The 22,535-nt window shown below is 38.3% G+C and overlaps 1 protein-coding gene across 4 annotated transcripts; it reads left to right on the top strand.

The window, feature by feature from the left end:
* The first annotated feature begins 1,104 nt into the window (after nt 1-1,104).
* CFAP300 (cilia and flagella associated protein 300) lies at nt 1,105-21,971 on the top strand. 4 transcript variants are annotated; one of them, XM_051780193.1, is made up of 9 exons: nt 1,190-1,248; nt 1,481-1,592; nt 1,771-1,989; nt 2,762-2,855; nt 3,457-3,529; nt 8,571-8,737; nt 10,920-11,092; nt 17,356-17,422; nt 21,636-21,971. In XM_051780193.1, the coding sequence occupies exons 3-9, from the start codon at nt 1,775-1,777 to the stop codon at nt 21,765-21,767; spliced, it is 921 nt and encodes a 306-aa protein (XP_051636153.1). In that variant the 5' UTR covers nt 1,190-1,248; nt 1,481-1,592; nt 1,771-1,774; the 3' UTR covers nt 21,768-21,971. The 4 variants fall into 4 exon arrangements, with proteins under 4 accessions (XP_051636154.1, XP_051636150.1, XP_051636153.1 ...); XM_051780190.1 differs by lacking the exon at nt 1,481-1,592 and having other exon boundaries at nt 1,115-1,248; XM_051780192.1 differs by lacking the exon at nt 1,190-1,248 and having other exon boundaries at nt 1,257-1,592.
* The last annotated feature ends 564 nt before the right edge of the window (nt 21,972-22,535 follow it).

The following is a 22,535-nucleotide window of genomic DNA, read 5'->3' as shown; positions in this document are numbered from 1 at the left end:
ACTGCTACACAGCAATCTGATCTGCTGAACTGCAGCTCGCTGCACTGTTAGAAAATGTAGTGAGTATGTAGTGAGCAATGAATTCTACTGAAATGATGTTAAAACAGGGCTCCTTCATAGGCTTATTATATCAATTTCTTCTGGATTCCTTTGGTACAAGCCTGTTTGATGAACATCTCTTACAAATTAAATCTGTGGGACATCTTTTAGAGGGCAATGAGACCAGGGTGTGTGTGGCAGCAGTTTCATCTTGGCTCCCTGCTGTTGTGGCATGCTGCACCTTTCTCTTCTGCTTTCTAATCAAATCGAATGTGATTAATTTTTTTTTTTTATTAGAAACCAACAGAACCACTCCTAGAGGTGGTGGGGGAACAGGTGCTGAGGGCTGGAGTCGTCACCATGCCCTCAAGGCTCCTCCTCTGGTGATGGCTGGTCCGCATTTCTCTCTATTCTGCTTTTTCTTTTTTTCCTTAGAAATGGGGCTGCTGTTCAGCCTGAGCAGTAGGTTAATGGGAAAATGCCATTTTTTGGAAATCTGCAGTAAAGCAAGGGCAGGTTTGGGAGGGGGTGAGCTGCTGAAGGATATAGCATGAGATGTGCAGCAACCTTAAACTCTCACTGCTTTCCCTGCAAAGGCCAGGAAATTGCCCAAACTTTGCAAGGTGTCCCTTGCTTTACTAGACTTTCAGAAATATTTTGCTTAAGTAAGAATATGCTCTCCTTTAATTTCGACTGGGAAGAGTTCAAAAGCACGGCTCTCCTATTCCCAAGCGGCGCAGCATCCTGGGAAGCAAGAAGCAACGCTGATTCATTAGAGGTTCATAATGCATAACTTTGGGCTTTTCCTAACAGGTTTTGGTCTTACGTTACTGAGGTGGCTTTGGCAGAGGCAGCAATGGCAGCCCCCGCCCCTGCCTGTTGGGCTCTCCCTTGGCAAGCCTTTCCTGGCGCAAAGACAGGAAGAGAGCGGAGGGGGGAGAAGGCTGGTGTTGAACTAGGGGATTTTATAGGCAAAAGCCAAAGAAAAGGGGGACGGCCGTGTCCGGGGGCCCTCGCGGGTGGCGGAACGCTTGTGAGCGGGATCGAGCTCCGCGCCGGAGCGGCGCCGTCTCCACGGCAACCGCCAGGCCGCGGGAAGATGTCGGCCGGGGGTCGGCGCGGCGGGGCGGGCTTCGTCTTCCGGGCCCTGTCACAGAAATCCTTCTCTTGCCTGCAGGACAGGGACATCGAGGATCGCCTCCTCAAATGGTGGGAGGAGGAAAGCCCGCTGCGAGAGGCGTCTGGCTAGGGGCGGCAGGGAGCGGCGGGCGGCGGGGAACAGGCAGGCGGTGCTGAGGGCTGGAGTCCTCACCTCGTCTTCAGGGCTCCCGCTCCGGTGGCGGCGGATCCGTGTCTCTCTATTTTCCTTTTTTTCTTTTTAAATTTCTCCCCCCGTTTATTCCCCCACTTCTTAATCTGAAGTCTTCTTGATATTTTCCAGGCACGCAAACCACTCCTTCTGAGGTGCGAGGCATCTGTCCTCGCCTTCCAGAGTGAGCCAAGATCTATTTCAGCTTCGCAGCGTTGCTCTGATGCAGCCTGAGCCCTCCAAAGTGTGTGTGGGGGTGATGGGAAGCTCCTATAACTGAGAATGAAAAGCAAAACCAAAACAAACAAACCCCTACAATTATTGGTCAGAATAAGACTTTATGTGGTTAACTTAACAAATTTGCAGAGTGAATGAGTTCTTAGTATGTCTGCAGAATATTTAATCTCATTTTTCCATTTCAGGTCCATGCAAGGCAGGATCACAGCACAAGCATTCGGTTTTGACCAGCAGTTTAAGCCCTATCAAAAGGATGAATTTGTTATGGTAGTTCTAAGTCCTTTGTATTTTAAATTGACTTTTTTTTCCTCCCATGAAATTATAGCTAATGGAAAACTGCATAACAGGAAACATAGTACCAGTGTTGCATGCTATTGGCCTACTCACTGTCTCCTTGAAAATAGGTGTGGTGCTCAAGTCTTACTTTGTGAGTTAACTGTATTGTCCAGTAAAAATATTTTAGTCTGTACTAGTGTTACTCTGCTATAAGAGGGAACAATTTAATCATTCAGGTTTCCCAAGAATGGAAATCTGAACTGGAGCTGATCTTGGCCACAGCATTTAATATTGGGAAGTCCACCCAGGGTGAGACTTTAAACAGTATACGCACAGGTGGTACCCTTGCTCTCAGCTGCTATGGCTTTGTCACAGTAACTACACTGGGCAATTAGATGTGCATGTGCACCACATATCTGGAGATATAATTTTTTGAAAATTAATGGGTACCATTGCTTTATACTGGAAGTTTGAACTTTTAGCTTTTTTGAGACTCAAGTCTCATACTGATTTTGTGTCCTTCACTTCTCTTGTCTGCAAAATCAAATCTGTGTATCTATTTGCAGACAGGAAAAAAACCCTCAAAAGCACTTGTGGTTTTAATTTATTATACGTCTACTTTATATTGTTATCCTGGATAAAGAATTTAGCCTCTTTGTATTTTAAAGAAATTCACACAGAAATGCACCAATATTTCATCTCCCACTGATAACAGTTTCAATTTATTGAACCTCAAATTATTGAAGTTTTCAAAATACGCATTTGCCTTCTCAATGCTTGAATCTTTTGAATTAAAAATGTAAAGATATCACTATGAATGGATGAAATCTGAATAGCTGTGAAGTAATTGGGGGGAAAAAGGACCATTACATTATACTGTCTGATCTCTCTGTATCCCAGAGGGGTGGTAAAGAGATTTGGTGATGCAGAGACTGAAAAATCCATCATTTTCATAGCAGCTTCTTCAATGATTATTCCCACTGCTTGTATACATGTATGTAAGTGTGGTTTTCTCAGTTGCCTTATCTATCATTTAAACTTGCCAGCTACCAACATTTCTATGCATGTCTCCTTTCTTAAGTGATAATAAGATTGAATACTTCAAATCTTAATGTGGAACATCTTCTCCACACTATCAATAACTTATAGATCTGTTTAATAATTTTTGTGTCTCTACACTTCTCCAAGCTTTGAATTTGTTTGAAAAGTGCAAATTTTAAAATCCTACTTAGCATTTAATTTTTCACTTCAACGACATTGCATAAAGAGGTAGAACTGTCTCATCTCTTCCTCACTTTTCTGTACCTCGAGAATTTCATACAGCTTTTTTGTGTATTCCTGGACTAAAAGTGCTTTACTGTAAAACTTTAATGCATATATAAACGTGCACCTGAAGATATCTTGAATGTATAAAAGACACTGCCTACACAAAGTTACAAAAGCATGGATTTGGTGGCATCCAAACTGAAAGATCATACAGAATCTACTGTTGGAATTGGAGCCTTATAATTTGCTTTGAAAATATTCAAGCCATTATAAATGATGATTTTATGTTTCATTTCATTAACTGGTATTCTCTTATTTGAATATTATAGGCATTTTTTAATGATCAAAACGTGAACTCCAGTTTAAAGTTGCTGTCAGCTTCAGGACAGTGGACTACATTGGGTAAATTTAGAATAAATTAGTCTTAACTAAAAAAGTCTGTGTTGTAACTATTTTGCTCTAATTTGCCATTTTCTAATAACGACAGTTCATATATGTGTATTCTCACCTGGTTCAAATACCTTAAAGAATGACTTTTTTACTAAAAGAAAAGATTGTTGTCTTGTCTGTTACTAAATTGTCACATTTTACTCTTTTTTTTTCCCTCGACCCTGCATCATTCATAAACCAAGCACCTAGAACTGTTTCTGAATGGTCTGTGACATCTGGTTGACCTGACCACGTATCCAGACAAAATCAACTGCATTAATTATTCAGATAATGTTTGGAGAAAGGCATTCTTCTATAGATGCAACAACCTTACTGGGCAGATCTGAGAGTATTGCTCTGTTACAAATTAAAGTTGAGAGAGGAGCAGATTAGGTGGAGCACACCTCCGAGCTCCTGTAAATCTGCTGTCTGCACAACAGAGGTGATCAAGGCGCAGAAGAGCCCCATGTCATAGGTTGCTCCAGGTGCAATCATGCCATGAGGTTGACTTCTAGTTTTTTGCCATATCAGAAACTACTTAAAACACTCAGTTACGTCTATAGATATAGATGAGACACTAAGGCAGAAAGGCTAAAATCAAATAGCAAATTTATGGCACCACTGTGAAATGTGTTTTTCATTGTGTAAATAACACATAAAATTTCACAGCAATTGCATGTGATAATGTAGTGAGATTTTGTGCATAATGTGATCTCTGGTATTGCCGAAGCGGTTTTCCATAATAAGAATATTTTAAAAGGGGGTAGTGGGAAGTCCTAATTTCTTTTGGTTTGTCTGCAAATACTTTACTGTGTGTAAATATTTAATGGAGCTTTGGGAATTTTCTAACTTTTCCATTTCAGCTCTCTGAAATTGGCATAGATTTTTCCCACTATATACAATGACACTAGACATTGCCACCCTTTTGTTCAGTTAAAATCCATTTTCCAAACACTACATCCAACTGTTAAAACAATTGAAATAAAAAGATGCAAAAAATATCTGAAGTACCCCTTCAGGTACCTCTTTCTTACTCTGGCAAGCAGAAAAAAAATAGATATATTTCAAACTGTTGGGTAAACCTTTTCCTGCTTTAGGCAAGAATTTTTTTAGGCTATCTGTCTAGCCTATGACTTGCCAGTCCCTGCAGTGAAGGTCAGTAGGTTACATACCTTATGTTAAGAGTGGAGGGTCACTTGCCAAGTATCTCAGCTTAACTCCCAATTCTGCTCAGTCTTCCTCTGCACAGAAGTAGTGCATTTTGTTCTAAGGACTGGAAGGGTTTCCTTTCTAAATCCTGAACAGCTGGTATACCCCATTTGCTCTTAAAATTTCATCTTCCCATTCTTTGCCTATTTTTGGTGAGGAATGTTGGCTCATTTTTCTATACTTAGTCTTCATGTGCATTTTTTGAAAATATAGTAAGAATTTACTGTGAGTGGGAGGAGGTAAAAATCATCTTCTAGTATTTTCTTCTTCAGACATGCTGATATATTAATGCAGATTTATCATTTACTTATCACTGTGGAGTAACTCTTTTAAAAACACATTCCTGTTCCTAAAAAAATGCTGGAAATGGGCTTATTTTGCTTTTTAGAATATCTGAGGAAAAATTACATAATCTAGGTTGATTCAGATACTGTATTTATTCTCTTGCAAACAAAAATGTTAGGGCTTTTTTTCAGAGGGGAAATAGTTTGGATGCATAATATAAGTCAAGTCTAGATAGATCCTTAGAAACTTCCCTTCTCCTCTCCTCCATGAGCTTGAGCAGCAAGTATTTATGGACCCACAGAAAGATGTCAGCATTATGTAAATCATCAATATAACAGTAGTGTTTGTTTTCATAATAACTTTGTCTTTTTTGAGGATGTAGTCCCCTTGCACCTTTTCGCTAAGAATGTATTTTTTCCTGGTAGAATCCATAATTATACATTGTCTCGAGGACTCCAGCTTTAACATTGCTCGAAATGAAACATTTTAGGTAAATTATACACAAGGACGTTCTCTAGTCTGCTTGATCTGATCAGAAAGATACTTACTATCCTATTCTCACACCACACTTTTTGCCTCTTGTAGTAGGGATATTTTTCCCCTCCTCCTGGCTGCATGGCACAGTACCTGATAGTTCTGACATGTGCTTTAAGCCACCTCTTCATGGGTTACTCTGATATTTCAAAAATAGAAGCAGCTAAAGGAACAAATTTGATGCATACCAATTTATGTCTTGAGTCTTGTGTGTTTGAAATAGCTGCAGTGAGAACTAAATAGTAGTTTTTCCTTGGATGCATTGCTGGCCTTGCACCTGTCAGCAGTCTTGGGGAGGCAGGACTGTATCTGCTTAAGCTCAATTAACACTTGAAAACTTATCTTCAAAGGGGTAGGGTTATGCTCTTTTTGTGTAAATAAAAATTCAGTATTTGCCTGAAAAAAGATTCTTGAGTTCCCATACGTACTTGAAGCTTCAACGATTTCTGTCTTTGGAATGGCATTTTAAAATCTGAATTATAATCTTAAATCAGCAATATTTTAGACTACAGTTATAGGTTATAACTTGCCAACAAAATGTAGATGTCATTTGAACCTATAAATCATCAACCTGCACCTTTTACTTTTGAAATAGCCTATTTTTAATTCTAAGCACTGAACTTGCAATATATATAACCTGTTTTGTAAATAGTAAATTGCAAGATGTTTTTCTGACGTAAAAACCTGTCTTAGATTTTGAAGGAATTCTAAATATACCTAGTCCAGGGTTTGTCTGCCCCCTACTAGATATGCAGCATGTTCATTTAAAATTATATTGGCAACACTTTATAGATACTTCAGAGCTGGCTGTTATAAGAAGCTTTAACGACTTCAGGACTTCTCAGCTCTTTGTTTTCCACTTGCAGAGTTGTCAAGGCATTTCTTCTTCCTATTTTATTTCTCACTTTTACAGCATTATTAAAACTAGTCACTCTTTTCTAGGAAATTTGGAATCTCCAATTTCAAATCTCACCTCTCAAATGGAGACTAGGAGCTTCCAGTGTATTTAAACTTTTCCATTTATAGTTCAGTTTTCTGAATTACTGAATAGATTACAAAGCTCTGGATTTTTTTTACCTGATCAAAGTTTTCATAAAATCTTTTTTCAGAAAAATCCTTACAATTCGAGGCCTATAAATAGCTCAATTTCTTATACTTTTAGCTCAATAACTGGGAAAATGTAAGATTTTTCATTTTTCTCAGGTCATTTAACATCTGATTTTTATTAGTTGACTCAGTTTTTAATTCATAGGTATTTACAAAATCAGCCTGTTAAGGGCTGATTTGGCTCATATTAAATCCCTTATAAAATAAAAATTCTATCCCTGTGAAAGGAAGCTGGATAATTAAAAGTTAGAGGAAGCTGGAAGTGGAGGGGTGGGAGGAAGGATGAATAAGTAAATATAAATCAGTTTCGTTGTTTTCTTAGGTTGTGAGGCTGTAATTAATGTTTTTTTTCTGACTTGTGTTTTTGGTTACATAATTTCATTATTGTTTGATAGTCACTACGTGGACAGGTAGGAGAATGTCCTAAACTTTTTTTCTTTAATAAAAGGTACTCTTTTTCATAATCTGTAGACGTGAAGCCAAGCAATTAAATGTCTATAGCTGATTTTCTTTACATAACATTGGTCTGGTAAAATAATTATAAAATTTCATGTCAGTATTTTAGCTTAAGTAGGTGCATTTTCAAGCCATCAACTTGTAACTTCTCTTTAATTTTTTTTCCTAGTGTTGATCAGGTAGGTGGTACAGTTTACCTGGGTTTAGATATTAAAATGCCAGTCCTACTTAACTTATGAATAAATAGTCTCCATGTAAGTATATGGCAGAAATCCCAAGGGCTTTCTGGAACTGTGTGGGCAAGAGAAATTTTAGGTTATGCTATGCTTGCAAAGATGAGGGTCGAAATGAAATGGTTTCCAATGCTCTTGGAAACATCCTGGTTCATACACCCCTTTTTGGCATGTTTCTTTTCCTGAAATACTGTCATCTAGAGGGAAATCTGGACATTTCCCAAATAGTAGTCCTTAGTGATCCTTTAGGTCAGTTTGTCAGGACACAACTGAATTTTATCTTTAATTGTATGGTAAAAAGCCTTTTGATACTGTGATGTTGTTGACCAGTCTCCAATGAGGGTGTTCAGGTGGACTTACGAGATGGATAGAGAATATGTTCTGAACACTTGGACTGTAGAGAGCACACAGAACTGGACTGAGTCCAAAGCTTCTCAAACATGGGGTCTAATGCTATTTAAGGTGCCATAAGTTATCCAACACCATGCATACAGATTTGTAGATGTAACACTGTATATAGAGATGTGCCCTTCTAGACTGATACCTCATTAAGGAAAATACTATAGGGCTCTCAAATGGTTCAGATGTCTATGAGCAACAGGACTGGCCTTGGATGACTTGCAAGCAGAGGGGAAAAAAATATAGAAAAATATACCCTGCATTTAGTGATTACAGAGATAATACTTCGGATTCATACGGGAAATGTTGAGAGTACCTTTTTCATTTTCTGAAATAGCTGCTTAATAAAGCTTTTCAAAAAGTTCAGATATAATACTTAATAAAGAAAAAATTTGTTGGGGCTGTGTTCATTTTGGTTTTTACATTGTGGGGTGCTGTTAGCAGCTGTTGACTTTTGTACTTCATCATGCCAAATTTGGCAGCTGTCCTTAGATTCTTTAAGGGTTAAGCTGTGGAATATGATTTTTCTAAGGGTGTGATCTAACATGATGTTGGGTTCACAGTGTTCCATCTACTCCTAGTTTCGGTTGATAGTATTTACCGACAGAGGGAGCAAACACATGAGCCTTAATGGAAGGTGGCATGCAGATGAATTTAATGTTTTCTTTACACTTGTTTTTTTCTTACCTTTCTTTGGCTTTTTTGAGGGTCTGTGTGATTGAGTCATACTTATGTAATCTGTGTTTTTTTAAAGCATATGAAACATGCAACCAGCTTCCTATATATTCCAGGTTCTAAAGTGACAAAAATTGAAGCTACAGTGGTACCTTGCACACAGATTTCCATGTCATTTTTTGATCGGCTGTACTGTGAAGGAGTTGTTAGAGAAACTGGAGATATTGTGAAATGTTACGATGACTATTATGATGATATTCTTATCTCTGATGAATTAAGGAAGGTCAGTATAGTAATGAATAATTTATTATAGTTTTTCATACTCTGTTAGGTACCATAAGGACACATTGATAGCCATGTTTTAGAAACAATTGAGGCAGTACATTGCCTAAATGTGTGAAAGCAGGGACTGTTTTCCAGGTGGGCCCTCTTTCCTTCTTATTTGGGAGAAAAAGGGAAAACCTGCCCACCTGTGTCTCAAGTAGTCAGTCCTTGGGTGTATGTGGGGAAATGTAGATATTCATTTGCTTAGGAGGGGGAAACAAGGGGTGCCAAAGGGAAGGTTCTCTGATATTCAGAGCTGTAGGTTCACCCAGCCTTCCAGGTAGTTGATGAAATTGAATGTATTTGATAGCTACATCCTGAAGCATTCTTGGCCAGGGGTGTTGACCATATCATATGTGAAGACATTTAAAGAAAGTCATCTTCATAAATTTTCACTAAAATGAAGAGGAAACTATGAAAAAGGAAATTATTTTTCAGTGTAACACTGGAAGGGGACTAAGTATAACTCCTGAACAGGCCTGCAATGTAAAAACTTTGTTATACTGTAGTGGAGGTGTCAGAAAGCAGATTATTCTGGAAAAGAATCTAGCATTGGCACCTTCTTAATCAATGTATGTCTTTATTGTGTTTCTTTTGACTTCATAAACTAAGCTAAACCAATTTTTTAAACTTTAGTTTGTTTAGCATTAGCAAAGCATAGTGTGGGAGAACTGGATTTTGCTCTTCCTTGTATATATAATCAGCATAAGTACTTAATAATTATAGAGTTGCACTCATTTGCACTTGGCAAATCCTTTGAAGGCAGTGTATTTGAACCAGTGACACTGGTTACAGGATGTGGCCTGAAATACTGGTCTGTCTTGTAAAGTTCTGGGAAAAGGTGAGAACTCAAGCTCATGTTTAAATTTCAGATGTGGTTTGTAGCCTAGCAGTTCAAAATACTATGTATTTATTTATAAGCTGGGTACATGTGAAATATTTTCTGAAAATTAAGTATATTGTATGTAGGAAAGTTAGAGGCAACATTTAAAATTAGAAATTGTTGGGGTTTCAATGTCTTCCCATCTTCCTTCCCATGGAAGGGATGTGTGTGTCAGCATTTGCAAATTGAGGTTTTCACATTGGTTTGAAACAAATGGGATTCCTACTCGTGGTAAGACAGCAGAAAGAATAAGAGTAAAAATCTTCCAGGAATGACATCAAAGCTTCAAATTAAATTAGCCAGGGCTCTAAGACAGAAGACTGTAGGGGGCACCAAACTGTCTCCTGGTGTCAGAGGGTGGCCCTCAGCTGCAAGGCTCCATGTTTCTTTCCTACCTGCCTTGTCTTCTCTTGCTTCAGCCAAGAAGGGGGTTGGGATATATGTGAAGTGGCCATCCAGAACAGTTGTTGCCCTGACCCCTTTTTACTCAGGCTGTGTTATAAAGAGGGCCAGAGAGTAGTAGGCTCATGTCTAGCTTTGACCAGTTTGCCTGGGCTGGCATCTGCAGTTTGGCTGACATGACTCAAATGTCTTGTAGCCATTGGGATTGTCCTTTCCACATTTACAGTGTGCAGTGTTGGGACTAATTTAGCAAGTTCTCTGTGTTCACATAATATCTCAGCAAAAGGCAGGTGAGACACATAGAGACAGCTGGAGAGCATGTCTGGTTAATCCAGCCTACAGATTAAGGCTCACTGGAGTCTGCAGTAAAGCATGATGTGAGTTTAAGTGATCTCCTCTGGGAGATCCTAGGATTCTTTTACAAATATGAAATAACTGTGTCAATCTAAGAGTGAAAATGCAAGTGTTGGCAAAGTTACCAAAACCTTGCCAGTGGTTTGGCAGTGGTTCACACCCCAAATATAGTTAGATTGTTTTCAGATTATTGATCGTTTCACTAGCATGACAAATAATTAATCAGTGAAACAACAAAACGTGAAAAATATTCCCTTATGGCTTTTGGGCACAAATCTGACAGTGATTCTGGTTTATATTTTATGTAAGAATTTTGAACATAATTGCATCACTGGAAGAAGGATTTATAGAGAAATATGTATTTCCATCCCTAGTTCCTATATTTTATATGGGCATAATTTCTGTGTGCCATACAGCAAAGTAGTTGCATTGTTTATAAACTGAATCTCAAATAAGCAATTTTTATCAATTTGACTTCCTTGTTTTTTTCTTGTTCTACAAGGTCTTGCTTCTGGAGGATTCTGACCATTATGACTTATTCAGTCAATTGGATCGCGAGGAATTTCTCTTCTGTCTTTTTAAGCATTTTTGCATCGGAGGAACTCTTTGCCAGTTCGAAGATGTAGTTGACCCATACTTAGAAACTACAAAAGCTTTTTATAAAGACTTGGTGAGGTAAGTGTTATTCTGTTTTATACAACTGTGTATGTATGTACTGTGCATAGATACTTTGTGTCGATTTGTGTAAATTTATTGTGCACTGCTGCTTCAAAAATGGAGCTGTTATTTAATCCACCTGTAAGCTTGTTTGGCTTCGACCATCAAAATACCATGTAACAACAGTATTAGTTCAGTGCAAAATATATGCAATTTTAATCACATCTGTCCCACATAAAAACTCTTTTTATATAATATTTATGGACATAGATGGTTGATAATTCGCTACCATTTTAAAGATACTTTTTTTTTGCAATCATCTATTGAAAACATGGCATGGTAATGGAAACAGATTGTATTCCCACTGTCATTGATAAAATATCAACAATTAAGTCTTGGCTGTTTAGTTTTACACTACTTTCCATTGGACTGCTTTTGATTTAGAATTTAGAAATTGAAATAATTAGTTGAAAATTTTATTTCTGTATATATTTTATTCCTGCTGATTTTTTTTTAAAATTTTTTTGTAATTCACTTGGATTTTGGCCTTCCTAATTCAGCAAATACACTTCTCACAGTGCAATGCTAAGGGTGATAGAATCTGGCTGTTAACATGACACAGTGGACTAACATATATTTTTTGCCAGGTCTGGTGTATGGAATTGTTTGGAATTTTACGTGAGGGTTTCTTTTCCTTGAAACTAAGGGTGGTTGTTCAGACATTCAAATTCAGAATAAAAAGTTAATTTTGTTTCGATGTATCCATATGCTGACTTCTCCGATGGACAAAACTTCTTATTCCCTGGTTAGTGGGATACAGAATGTAGTTATAGGTTATGCAGACTCATTCCTAGTTAAGCAATGGGAATATAGAGATTGTCAAAGATATTACTAAATTTTTTATTAGTCTGATTAGTTTTTGTATTTTCATATCATATATAGATGGAAATCAAGTGGGTTCTTCAGAAGTACTGGATGTGACAGAAAAAGCATCCATGAGTGCTTCAACACTACCCTCCCTTTTCTTTTAAATTGCTCACTCTGCACTTAAATCAAGCTGCTTGTTACTTTAATCCTGGGCCTTAGTTGACTCTGCATTGCCTGCAGCTGTTTCTGCTCTTGTGTTGTTCAACTGATCTAGGACAAAGTGCAAATCCAATCAGTTCTTTCCCTTTACTGCTTCCCTTTGCTGTTGAGTTGTTTTATCCTAAACATGTTCAAGTTCTGTTCTAAACCACTCATTTTCTTTACCTTCCTATCTCCTTAAACATCTTCCCATTCTTTTTCCTTTTTATGCTGTAAAATTTGATAAGGATGTCAAGTAGGTCTTGTTACTTAAAACAAAAAAAAGCATCTGCCAAGATCTTCCCACAGTTTCATCCTGCTTTCAAGGTTTACTTTTTCTGTATCCTCAACCTATTGACCCTTTATATATTTCTGTGATTTTCCTCTTGTGTGCTACTTCTGTCCTTTATACAATATTAGGAGAAAATATTTCAAGATCCATTCCTCTGCTGTTTCTTTTTGTCTTTTTTTTTTTCCTCAGTTGGCAGATTGCTTTCTATCCTCTGAAGTTTTGAAATACATCTACTCAGTTCATGTGAGATAACTGATCTTCAGTATTTATCTACCATGTGCCTCTCCATTTCTGTGCCTATAAATGTCTGCTGGTTTCTCACTGCCAGAGGAGCTGGTGTTAACACTCAATACCAGTTGAAAAAGAAATTTAAAATTTAACTAAATCTTTTTTCTTTGTCCTTTGATATTAAGTTCTCTGTCACTTCCCTGAGAGAAGTTTTTGATTTTGACATTTCAGACCTTCCCTCCCCCTTCACAATCATGGTTGTCTTTTTTTTTGGTCTTATTTCTCCCTGTCCCCAGGTTACCAAAATGATGCTGCTGTTTTATTTCCACCATCTTAAGAGAGAAAAAGCCACTGAAAGGCTGTGAAGATGACCACTAATGACAGTCTTGACTTAATTTCTAATTTCTAGTCCATGCTAGGCCTGTGTTACTTCATTTTTGTACAAATTCACCAGAAAATAATGCAATGAAAACTACCTGCTCATAGCCTTTTATTTTCAGTAAACAACTGCTAATGACAGTAGTAATTGCTTAAATTCTGTTTCCCAAAGAGTTCACCTTCAAATTCCTGTTGAATACTAACTGTCCTTTAAATTCTTTTTTAGACTGCTGTCCTCTGTCTGGTTTCTTTTCATCTTAGATTATGGTCGCATTGGATACTTTCTACTGTTTTAAAGTGATATTAAAAACCTTTTGTGGTATTAAAAATTCTGTAAACTGTATTCTCCTTAAGGTTTAATTTTGAATTTTTATATTTGAAGGCTAAGAAGGCTTGGTAAAAAACAAATGGATACTAAAATAATTGTTAGCTGCTAGATGATGTGCATTGAAAAATTAGCTGCCACAGATGAACTCAGACCAATAACAATAAGCTTATAGAGGTATAAACTACCACTGTTCAGTCCTGTAACAGTATTCCTTATGGAAAAGAGCCTTGGCATGAAGAGTTACACAAAAGTGTCTTTACTGCTAGGAGCAGCAGGCCTATGAGCTTTTCCTTACTTATCTTTATTACAACAGTTTTTTCTGGCCTTTCCTAAGTTCTAACTCCAAGGCACTGGCATTCGAAATAGTATCAAAAGGTTTGAGATTTTGTTTTATTAAAGCATTTCCATGTGTATAGCTTTATTATGAGAAAATGCAATAATCTTTTTGAAATTAGGAGATCTAGATATTTTACAAGCACAGCTAGGGACTTCCAGATACAATTATTAAATGGCAGATATTTTCTTGTTTGCAAAAAAGTGATATTTTCTTACTAATGAATTAATGCACAACTTGTAGTCTGTTACTAATCCATTCATAAATAGTCTGTGACCAGTTGAATCCATCCAAAATTCTAGTGTTTACTGTCATATCCTGTGTAACCTAAATGATTCAAAATTTCTTGTAGTATTTTGATTTGGTTAAAGAATATACTTACACAACAAAAATTTGTTAATTAAAATAAAGTCCATGAATCTTTGTTGATAAATCTTGCCTTCTCTACTTAACCTCAGATTTTTCTGACAGTGTCTGTCGATGGTGACAGCTGCTGTGGTATCTTGTAGTCAGTGTTTTCTTCTCCTTGCTTCATCTCCATCTCCATGCCCTTTCCCCCATAATGAATGAATGTATTTGAAGGCATTAAGTTGTTCTTTTGTTATTTGGAGAGCCTAATAAAATACTGCTGGTAAGGTTAGGGTATTAATAAATCCCAAAGTGTATTGAGATGAAGATGTTTGCTCTTCATAAAAATAGAATAGATGCACATTAAAGTGATGAACTACCATATTCAATGAATAGTTTAGACGTTAACAATTTGGAAGAACATGGGGCTATTAATACTGTCCTCTTCAAGAAGACAACATGGTTTTTTCTAAAACCTTTTAGGGAAAAAAAAAAAGAAATGGGGCAAACACACTCATTAAAGGCAATGTCCTGGTTTCTTTCAAGTCAACAAATGAAGAATCTATCTGATTTTCACAGACACAATTTTTTGCCTTAAAAAAATAACCAAAGTGCTAGAAATAAACACTCATTCTGAAAAATTACTTACAGGAAGCTAACCACAAGGGGAAAATTTCTCAAGGCAGTGGAATAAATAGAAAAACTTATTCTTTGTCACCTCTTACTTTGATATCCTACATATATGAAACCAGAAAGTGGTAGCCTTATTTTCAGAGAAGAATCTGAAGACAGAGTAACTTAGAACTGTAGCTTTTGGGGGTGGTAATATATGGTAGAAAGCGATAACCACACTAACTCTCTATATCTTCTTCTGAAAGTTGTCACTCTTTGCACAGAGATGGTTAAGCAGTTTCTGAAGTGCTGTAGTTTCCAGCCTAGTATGTTAGCATAAACTGACATCTATGTTAGTTTGTCTTAATATGCTGGTCTGTAAACTGCAGTGGTTCCCCTGCGAGGGACAGTCATCTCTGAAGGGCTGGGAAGGCAGACAGCTGGGGTCAGTACCAATTTCAGCAATGCTTTTCAATCCACTGTTGAGTATATCAACGTATCAGATGTAACAAAAAGTTCTGAGAAAGCCTCGTTACTGACTCCCCCCAAGGAAGATGATCTTCACAGTGTGGGTTCAAACATGACAAAGGACTCCACAGGGTCAGTTGATTGCAGAGTCAAATTCTTTTATTGGCTGGAGAGATTGAATCAACAAAGGTGATGTTGGTTGATTTGGGGTTCACTTGCTCTTATAAAAAAAAGCTTTGCCGGAGCACTGGTAATAGGGGACTGCTGTCACAGCTTGGACCTGGTGTGGTGATTTCACTGGCCTGTGTTTAACATAGTAACTTGTCTATATTGGGACCTTTCCCAGGGATGGAATCTGTGACAAGGCAGGTATTGAGGTATGCATTTCTTGGAAGTGTGTAAGTATGGAAGTTATAAGCCTCAACTATTCCATAGTGAGTTAATGTAAATAGGAACCTCCAAAATTAGATAAATTAATAATAGTTACATGATCTAATTTCTGAAGAAATGTAAACATCACTTAAAGCAGAGCTGAGGAAAAATAACAAATTAAAAATACTTAAATTGAAAATATGTTGAGATGCCTGGATTCTTCGCAATGATATCTCAGTGTTTTTTGTAAACATGATGAAAGAAATAGCAGTCTTCATAACACAGACTAGAAATATAAAAATTCGGAACTAATCCCATCCTAAATTGCATAGCTGACTATGTATACAAAATTCCAAAGGAAGAAAAATTATCATAAACTATACCTACTAGTTAAAAATGAGCTAAAGACTGCATTTCTTCACCAGTACTGCTGCTATTTCTTGTGGTCTGTACTAAGATGCATTTCACTTTGCAGGTTTCTTATCTCAAAGAATATGTGAAAAGATTTTTACAAAATATTTAGCTGCATAATTTTTCATAGCTATCAAAATGCAAACTATACTGGAGTCATCAACATCTGGGTAATATTGCTGTGATTTATTAGCTGAAAACTGTGAAAAGTAGTGGGGTTCCACAGAGCTGCATTTTGGGCCCTGTGTTCTTCAACCTCTTCATAAATGACTTGGACGCAAGACTGGAAGGGATGCTAAGCAAGTTTGCAGATGACACAAAATTCAAAGGAGGTGCTGACTACCTCAAAGTCAGGGAGGCCCTGCAGAGCAACCTTGACAAATTAGAGGACTGGGCAATCACCAACCATATGAAGTTCAACAAGGGAAAGTGCTGGATTTTGCACCTGAGACAGGGCAACCCTGTATGTACTACAGACTGGGGAATGAGATGCTGGAAAGCAGTGCCACAGAAAGGGACCTGGGGGTCCTGGTCGATGGCAAGTTGAACATGAGTCAGCAGTGCCCTGGCAGCCAGGAGGGCCAAGCGTGTCCTGGGGGGGGGCATGAGGCAAAGCATCGCCAGCTGGTCGAGGGAGGGGATTGTCCCACTCTGCTCTGCACTGGCCTCACTCATATTGTGTGCAGTTTTGGGCACCACAATATAAGAAAGATATTAAGCTCTTAGAGAGTGTCCAAAGGAGGGCAACAAAGATGGTGAAGGACCTTGAGGGGAAGCCATATGAGGAGCAGCTGAGGTCACTTGGTCTGTTCAGTCTGGAGAAGAGACTGAGGGGAGACCTCATCGCAGTCTACAACTTCCTCATGAGGGGAAGAGGAAGGGCAGGCACTGATCTCATCTCTGTGGTGGCCAGTGACAGGACCCAAGGGAATGGCCTGAAGTTGTCTCAGGGGAGGTTTAGGTTGTAATATTAGAAAAAGGTTCTTCACCCAGAGGATGCTCAGGCACTGGAACAGGCTCCCCAGGGAAGTAGTCACAGCCCCAAGCATGACAGAGTTCAAGAAATATTTGGACGATACTCTCAGTCACATGGTGTGACTCTTGGGGATGGTCCTGTGCAGGGTTAAGAGTTGGACTTAATGATCCCTGTGGGTCCCTTCCAACATGGCATATTCTGTGATTCTGTGATTCTATGTCTAAAACCAAGTCAGTTTCGGACTAGATATACTAAATATTTTTCAGTAAAATGTCATAATAGCCACATTATCTAGCAATGGCCACATACCTTTCCACGGTCAGTGTGACAGAAGTTGATTTTAACTGAGTTTGACCTTCATAAAATTTGAGTGAGGACGCAGTGTTTTAAATGTATTTAATAAATGAAAAATTCTAATCATCAGTAGTTACAGTGTATAGTAAATACATATTATTCCCCTGTATTTCAGTGTTCAAAAGAATCCTGAAACAAAAGAAATACGTATTATTTCTACAGTCTTCAGAGTGTCTGCATATGTAAGTATTAATAATGTTTTGATACAGGATTTTACTGGAAGTTGCATGCACAGCATGAAAATAATGAATTGAAATTAAGACAAAGAAAACATAATATTCCGTTGTAATGGGTTATTTTCCCATAGTTGTAATTTTTTTATTCGTGAACTCTCTCCCTGATCTCATCCTGCTTTCTCGTCCTCTACACTAATTCTTCATCAGTAACTACTAACTAAAGTTTTGTTTGGTAGCTCACTAAAAATAGGCTTACTGGATTACACTTGAAGTCATAATAGTCATCCAGAAACTAGTTTATGGGAAAAAAAAAGATCTGAGTAATTCTGGGCTTAGATAATAATAAAACTTGAGATAGCAGTAAGGATAAAGAATGCACTCTTGACTTCATATATTCTGTTTTCAGAAATGTTGCTAGAGCTTTCTGAATAGCTTGCATTGCATCTGTTTCTCTAGACATTGCAAGGAAGTGTAGTATACAAAAAGGCTGGACATGACTGCTAATCTCTTTTGCCCTCCCTTGTCAAGTCTCATTCCTCTTTGTTTCCCTTGCAAAATCATATATTTACCATCAAGATAAGTTTGAGAACTGGCTGCACGTTTATCAGTTTCAGCATATCTGTTATCTGTTTCAGTAGAATTAACTACTTCAAATTCTTCTTGAGTAACCAGAATATGTAATAATTAAATGTCAGATAATGTACCCCCTTTCAACAGCAGTAACTGATGTCATTTCAGACTGCACAAACTTCCCTGTAGGTTGCCAATAACCCAGTTGTTCATCTGTGGGTCATCACCTTTAACTACTATATGTGATTCATAAAGACTTTAGAAAATAAACACTTTTTGGGTGTATTAAAATTTATCTTTCTACTAGGTTGCAGACTGTAATAAAAATAAAATAAAAAACCAAACCTCTGATAACTTAATGTTCTTCTGTTATTACTGTTTTTTACCCACTTCTGAATCAAGTGCATTGATGTGAACTTTGCAGATTATTATGTTTAGGTAGATGGGTGACATTAAAGAGTTCTCCTAACTGTCTTAGACATACATTAAATACCACTAGGGAAGAAAAAAAGGCAACTTTTTGTAAACAAAAATGTGTATGGACAGAAGAAAATCCAGTGTAAATGCAGAGCAGGCTATCCTCTTTATAGCCTTGGAGGAAAATTGGGCATTGCTGTGCATTCTGAAAATTTGTGAGGTGAAGAATTCTGAAATTATGGTTTGTATTAAAGAACGTCCGGAAGAATTTTCTCTTGGAATACAGAAAGGCTTAAACAGTATGTCTAGACTGTTTCATGGCTGTGTGGATCAAAACTATTCAAGTCAGCACTTACAGGAAGGACACTTACTGGAGCACAAATGTCTTATGCTTGTGATGAAAAGTTTCTCTCAAGGAGATAACTACATTTCTGCAGTAGATTTAGTTTGAGTTCATTTGCTAAGTAACTGTAGAGTGTGTTATTATAATCCGTATGCTGAGCTGACAGTTTTTAAGCCATGTTGTCTTGTTTTGTATCTGGAAGAAGGGGACTTAGCCTGATGTAAATAAATAAATAAATAAATTTTAAAAAGCTGTTCTGGTAAAAGTGACTTCTGCATACAAGAAGTTAGAACACACATTTTTGCAAGATGGATTAACAAATGAACAAATAAACACCGTCCCTTCCTCTTTGTTTGGTTTTTAAGATGTGGCTAAGAAGCCCTTGTTTTGGAAACAATATCTAAAAAAGCACACTATTAGAGATGTAAATAGTTCAAGGTATTAAGGTGTAGTTATAAATGTCTGTAGAGCTGTGATTAGCAGCTGTGATGTTTAGCATCAAAACCTGATAGACATAGACCTGGGCACCACAAGAGAAATAATTTTAGATCTTGTGACAAAGTACTCTCTTGAACTCCAAATACCTTTGAAAGCTTTGGGGCTTTGCATATAATGAAACACTGTTACAGCTAAAGTATTGGGATGCTCACTGATATTTTTGAACTTTCTTTACCTGAACCCAAACTGTGGCAGTGTTAGAAATCAGCATAATGCAGAATTTATTCAAGAAGTATTTTTTAAAAAAACTTGATTAAATTATGCAGTTTTGAGAATGTTCAGCAGTATTTTTATTTCTGTATTATGCTGTGCATATGTATTCTTAAATCATCAGCTGATTATCTGTGTTGCTACAAAGAAAAAATACAGTACATCAATAAATCAATCATTACACCCCCTGGATGTCTGAACCAAAGTCCACACTGCAGATGGAATTGGTATGGTTCTTAATTTGTGTACATGCATGAATGTAAATTTCAGAGTCTTTGTGCTCAAGTATTTTAGGGTTTTTATGACCTCTTTTACTAATTAAAATAAATTTTAAAACCCTTTTCATTTAATTAAGTTATATTTATTATTTTCCTCATACCAAGTTTGGTATATTCTGGAGTTTCTTGACATGCCTTATCACCAGAACTTAATTAGTTTTTGTTCTTGTTGAAAAAATTTTTAGTGGGCTAACACTGCCTTTAAACAGCCAAAACGTCAACTGGCATCAGTTGATTCCATAAGGAGTGCAGGAGTGGGATCCTTGGTAGCAATGGGAAAAGATTTTAGTTAGCAATCAGATCTTCATGTTGGTCTTCTCTTACTTTTTTTTCTTCACTTCTGTGCATGAGCTTAGGTTATTTTTGGATCAAACTCCAAAGGCATTGTGATGAGCACTGTAAAATCTTAAAACTTTCTCACCTTACTTGCAGATGAGAGTCCAGAGTTTGTTACATATGTGTCCCTAAAAAACACCTGAAGAGAGCTAGGCATCTTACAATTGGAGCTACAGAGCTTGTATGCTGCGTTGGCTTAAAAATAGAATACTATTTTTAGCTTGTGGCATTTGACTACCATTGGAAAATGCTGTGAATAAACATTATCAAATCTCTACCTGTCTTAAACAGTGCTTTTATGGTGGTGCTTAGCTTAATTTAAGGTTCAGGAGTTTGAATAATTCCCCAAAGGAAGACACCAGAACATCTAGTAGGGGGTTCATCCTCCTTGAAATAGCAGGAGAAAATGAGGTGCCAGTAACAGCTAATGGATAAAATTCACAAATGGTCCTTGGAGCAGAAACAGGGACCCAAAACTTTTCCTTCTAACCTGACTACCTTAACCACTGAGATGGATTATTTTATGCAAAGGAAGACAGCTTGAACAAAAGAATGTGAGACATGTGACCCTCATCTGGAATACTCTGGGAGTTTAAAATTTTCCTGGACAAAATGGGCAATATATGCAATATAGCAATTTCCCTCAGGCAAAAAAGTGGAACAGAACTTACATCTCTTCAGCTCTTTCATAAACGGGTTGGGGAGCAGGAGGGAACTGTTACATGTTTTAAAAGAAAAGAGGTGTCCCTACGTATTTATTGATCTTTCAGATGTTCAGTTACCACGTTGACTGAATAAAAAAAATCAACTCTTCAAAAATCCCCCCATCTAGCTTCTGGATCCCTACTGGGTTTGAAGTATGTGTCAAACTGTGCTGCTCTGTCAACACTGAAGCTTTTATTGACATGTGCAGACGTAGGATGTTAAACTGAAGAGCCCAGTTCCTGTGCTGATTGTCAGCTGAAAGTGTTTTTTCAGAATGAGCATTTTGGAGCTTAGGTGCCTAGACTCCCTTCAAACCCTTTCTGAGGACTGGCACACAAAATGTTTTCAATAACAGTCCTAAATTGTTAAAAAGAGCTGTAATGCGGGTTTTGCTTAAATGCAGATATTTGAACCTGAACAGATGCATTAGCAAATGTTAAATGAAAAAAAATTATAACGATGGAACAGTTTTATGTGTTAATATAGAGTCTATGATTTTTTTCTCTTTCACAGGAAACATGATGGGGCTGTTGTAAATTTAATCATTTGTAATTTTTATAATTGTGTAAACACATGCTTACATGTTTATTTTTACATTTTATATTAATATTACATTTACCTCAAGGTTATTTGAAACATTCAGCTAGAACTACTGTGCATTTTGTAGCGTTGGGATTCTCATGGAGACATAATGCTGTTTCAATAAACTACGGTGTATTTGTTCTGTTTTGCTATGCAATAAACTATCAATTGGAACAAATTATCAGTTTCATTCAGATTTTCTTAATTTTGTCATGGGTATCCATGTTGTCCCTAATACTGCTTTGTTGTGTTGTTTTTTTTTTTTTTTACTTCCTGGCAGGATGCTAATGGCCTATGTTACCCTTCAAGCAAAAGCCACGAACAGACTTTTGCCTACTTGATTGTGGATCCCTGCAAGCGACACGTGAATACGCTGTATCACTGTTTCGGTGGAGGCGTATTTGCTAACTAGTTACGAACCCCAGTTTTACTCTCTGCATACTTTTCTGACGAGGAACGATGTGCTCCTTGATTACAGGCTCGGAAGTGCTTCACGTTTACTCAGATGTTACTACGGAGTTAGTGACAAAAGTTTTCCTGTATTTATAGTTCTTGACGCTGTTTTCTTGGCAGTGCCCCCCTCCCTTCACCCGTTTTATCTAATAAAAAGTATTTCCCCAAAGGTCCCGTCCCTTTAATGAGCCCGTTTCACAGACCCACGGCGCGTAACTGCGGGGCAGGCTCTGCGGGACCGGGAAAAAGCGCGGGAGGGGGCCGATCGGAGGGGGGGTGTCCCAGGCCGAAGCCCCGTTTCGGGCCGGGGGACAGCCGAGCACGGCCGCCCCTCCCCACCCCCTCGCGGAGCGGCCTCCTGGAAGTTGGATAGAAGTTAGGGCGAAAAAAAAATTCTGGTTGGCGGCACCGCTCCGTGTCGGCCGCAGGCGGGCGGGCGGGCGGCAGCCGGGAGAGGTGCGGGCGGGCGCACAGAGAGAGGCGGAGGGGCGAGGGCCGACCGCGGTCCGAGGCGGGTGCGGTGCGGGTCCGGCGCGGGGTGCGGGGTCCCGGGCAGCGGCCCCGCGCCGGGAGCCTCCCGTGCGGGAGGCGGTGCGGGCGGGCCCGCGCAGAAGCGCGACGAGGCACAAGCTGCCTCCGTCGGATACGGTGCGGGCGGGCTCAGGAGGGGCGGGGCCGGCGGCGGAGAGTGAGTGATTCGGGCGGGCGTAACTGCGAACTTTTGTTT

The sequence above is a fragment of the Manacus candei genome, unplaced genomic scaffold (genome assembly GCF_025592945.1).
Source record: "Manacus candei isolate 608988 ecotype Guabito, Panama unplaced genomic scaffold, ASM2559294v1 h1tg000014l, whole genome shotgun sequence".
Classification (NCBI taxonomy): domain Eukaryota; kingdom Metazoa; phylum Chordata; class Aves; order Passeriformes; family Pipridae; genus Manacus; species Manacus candei.
Note: the sequence above shows the minus strand (reverse complement) of the source record. Positions and strands in the feature narration are given on the sequence as shown.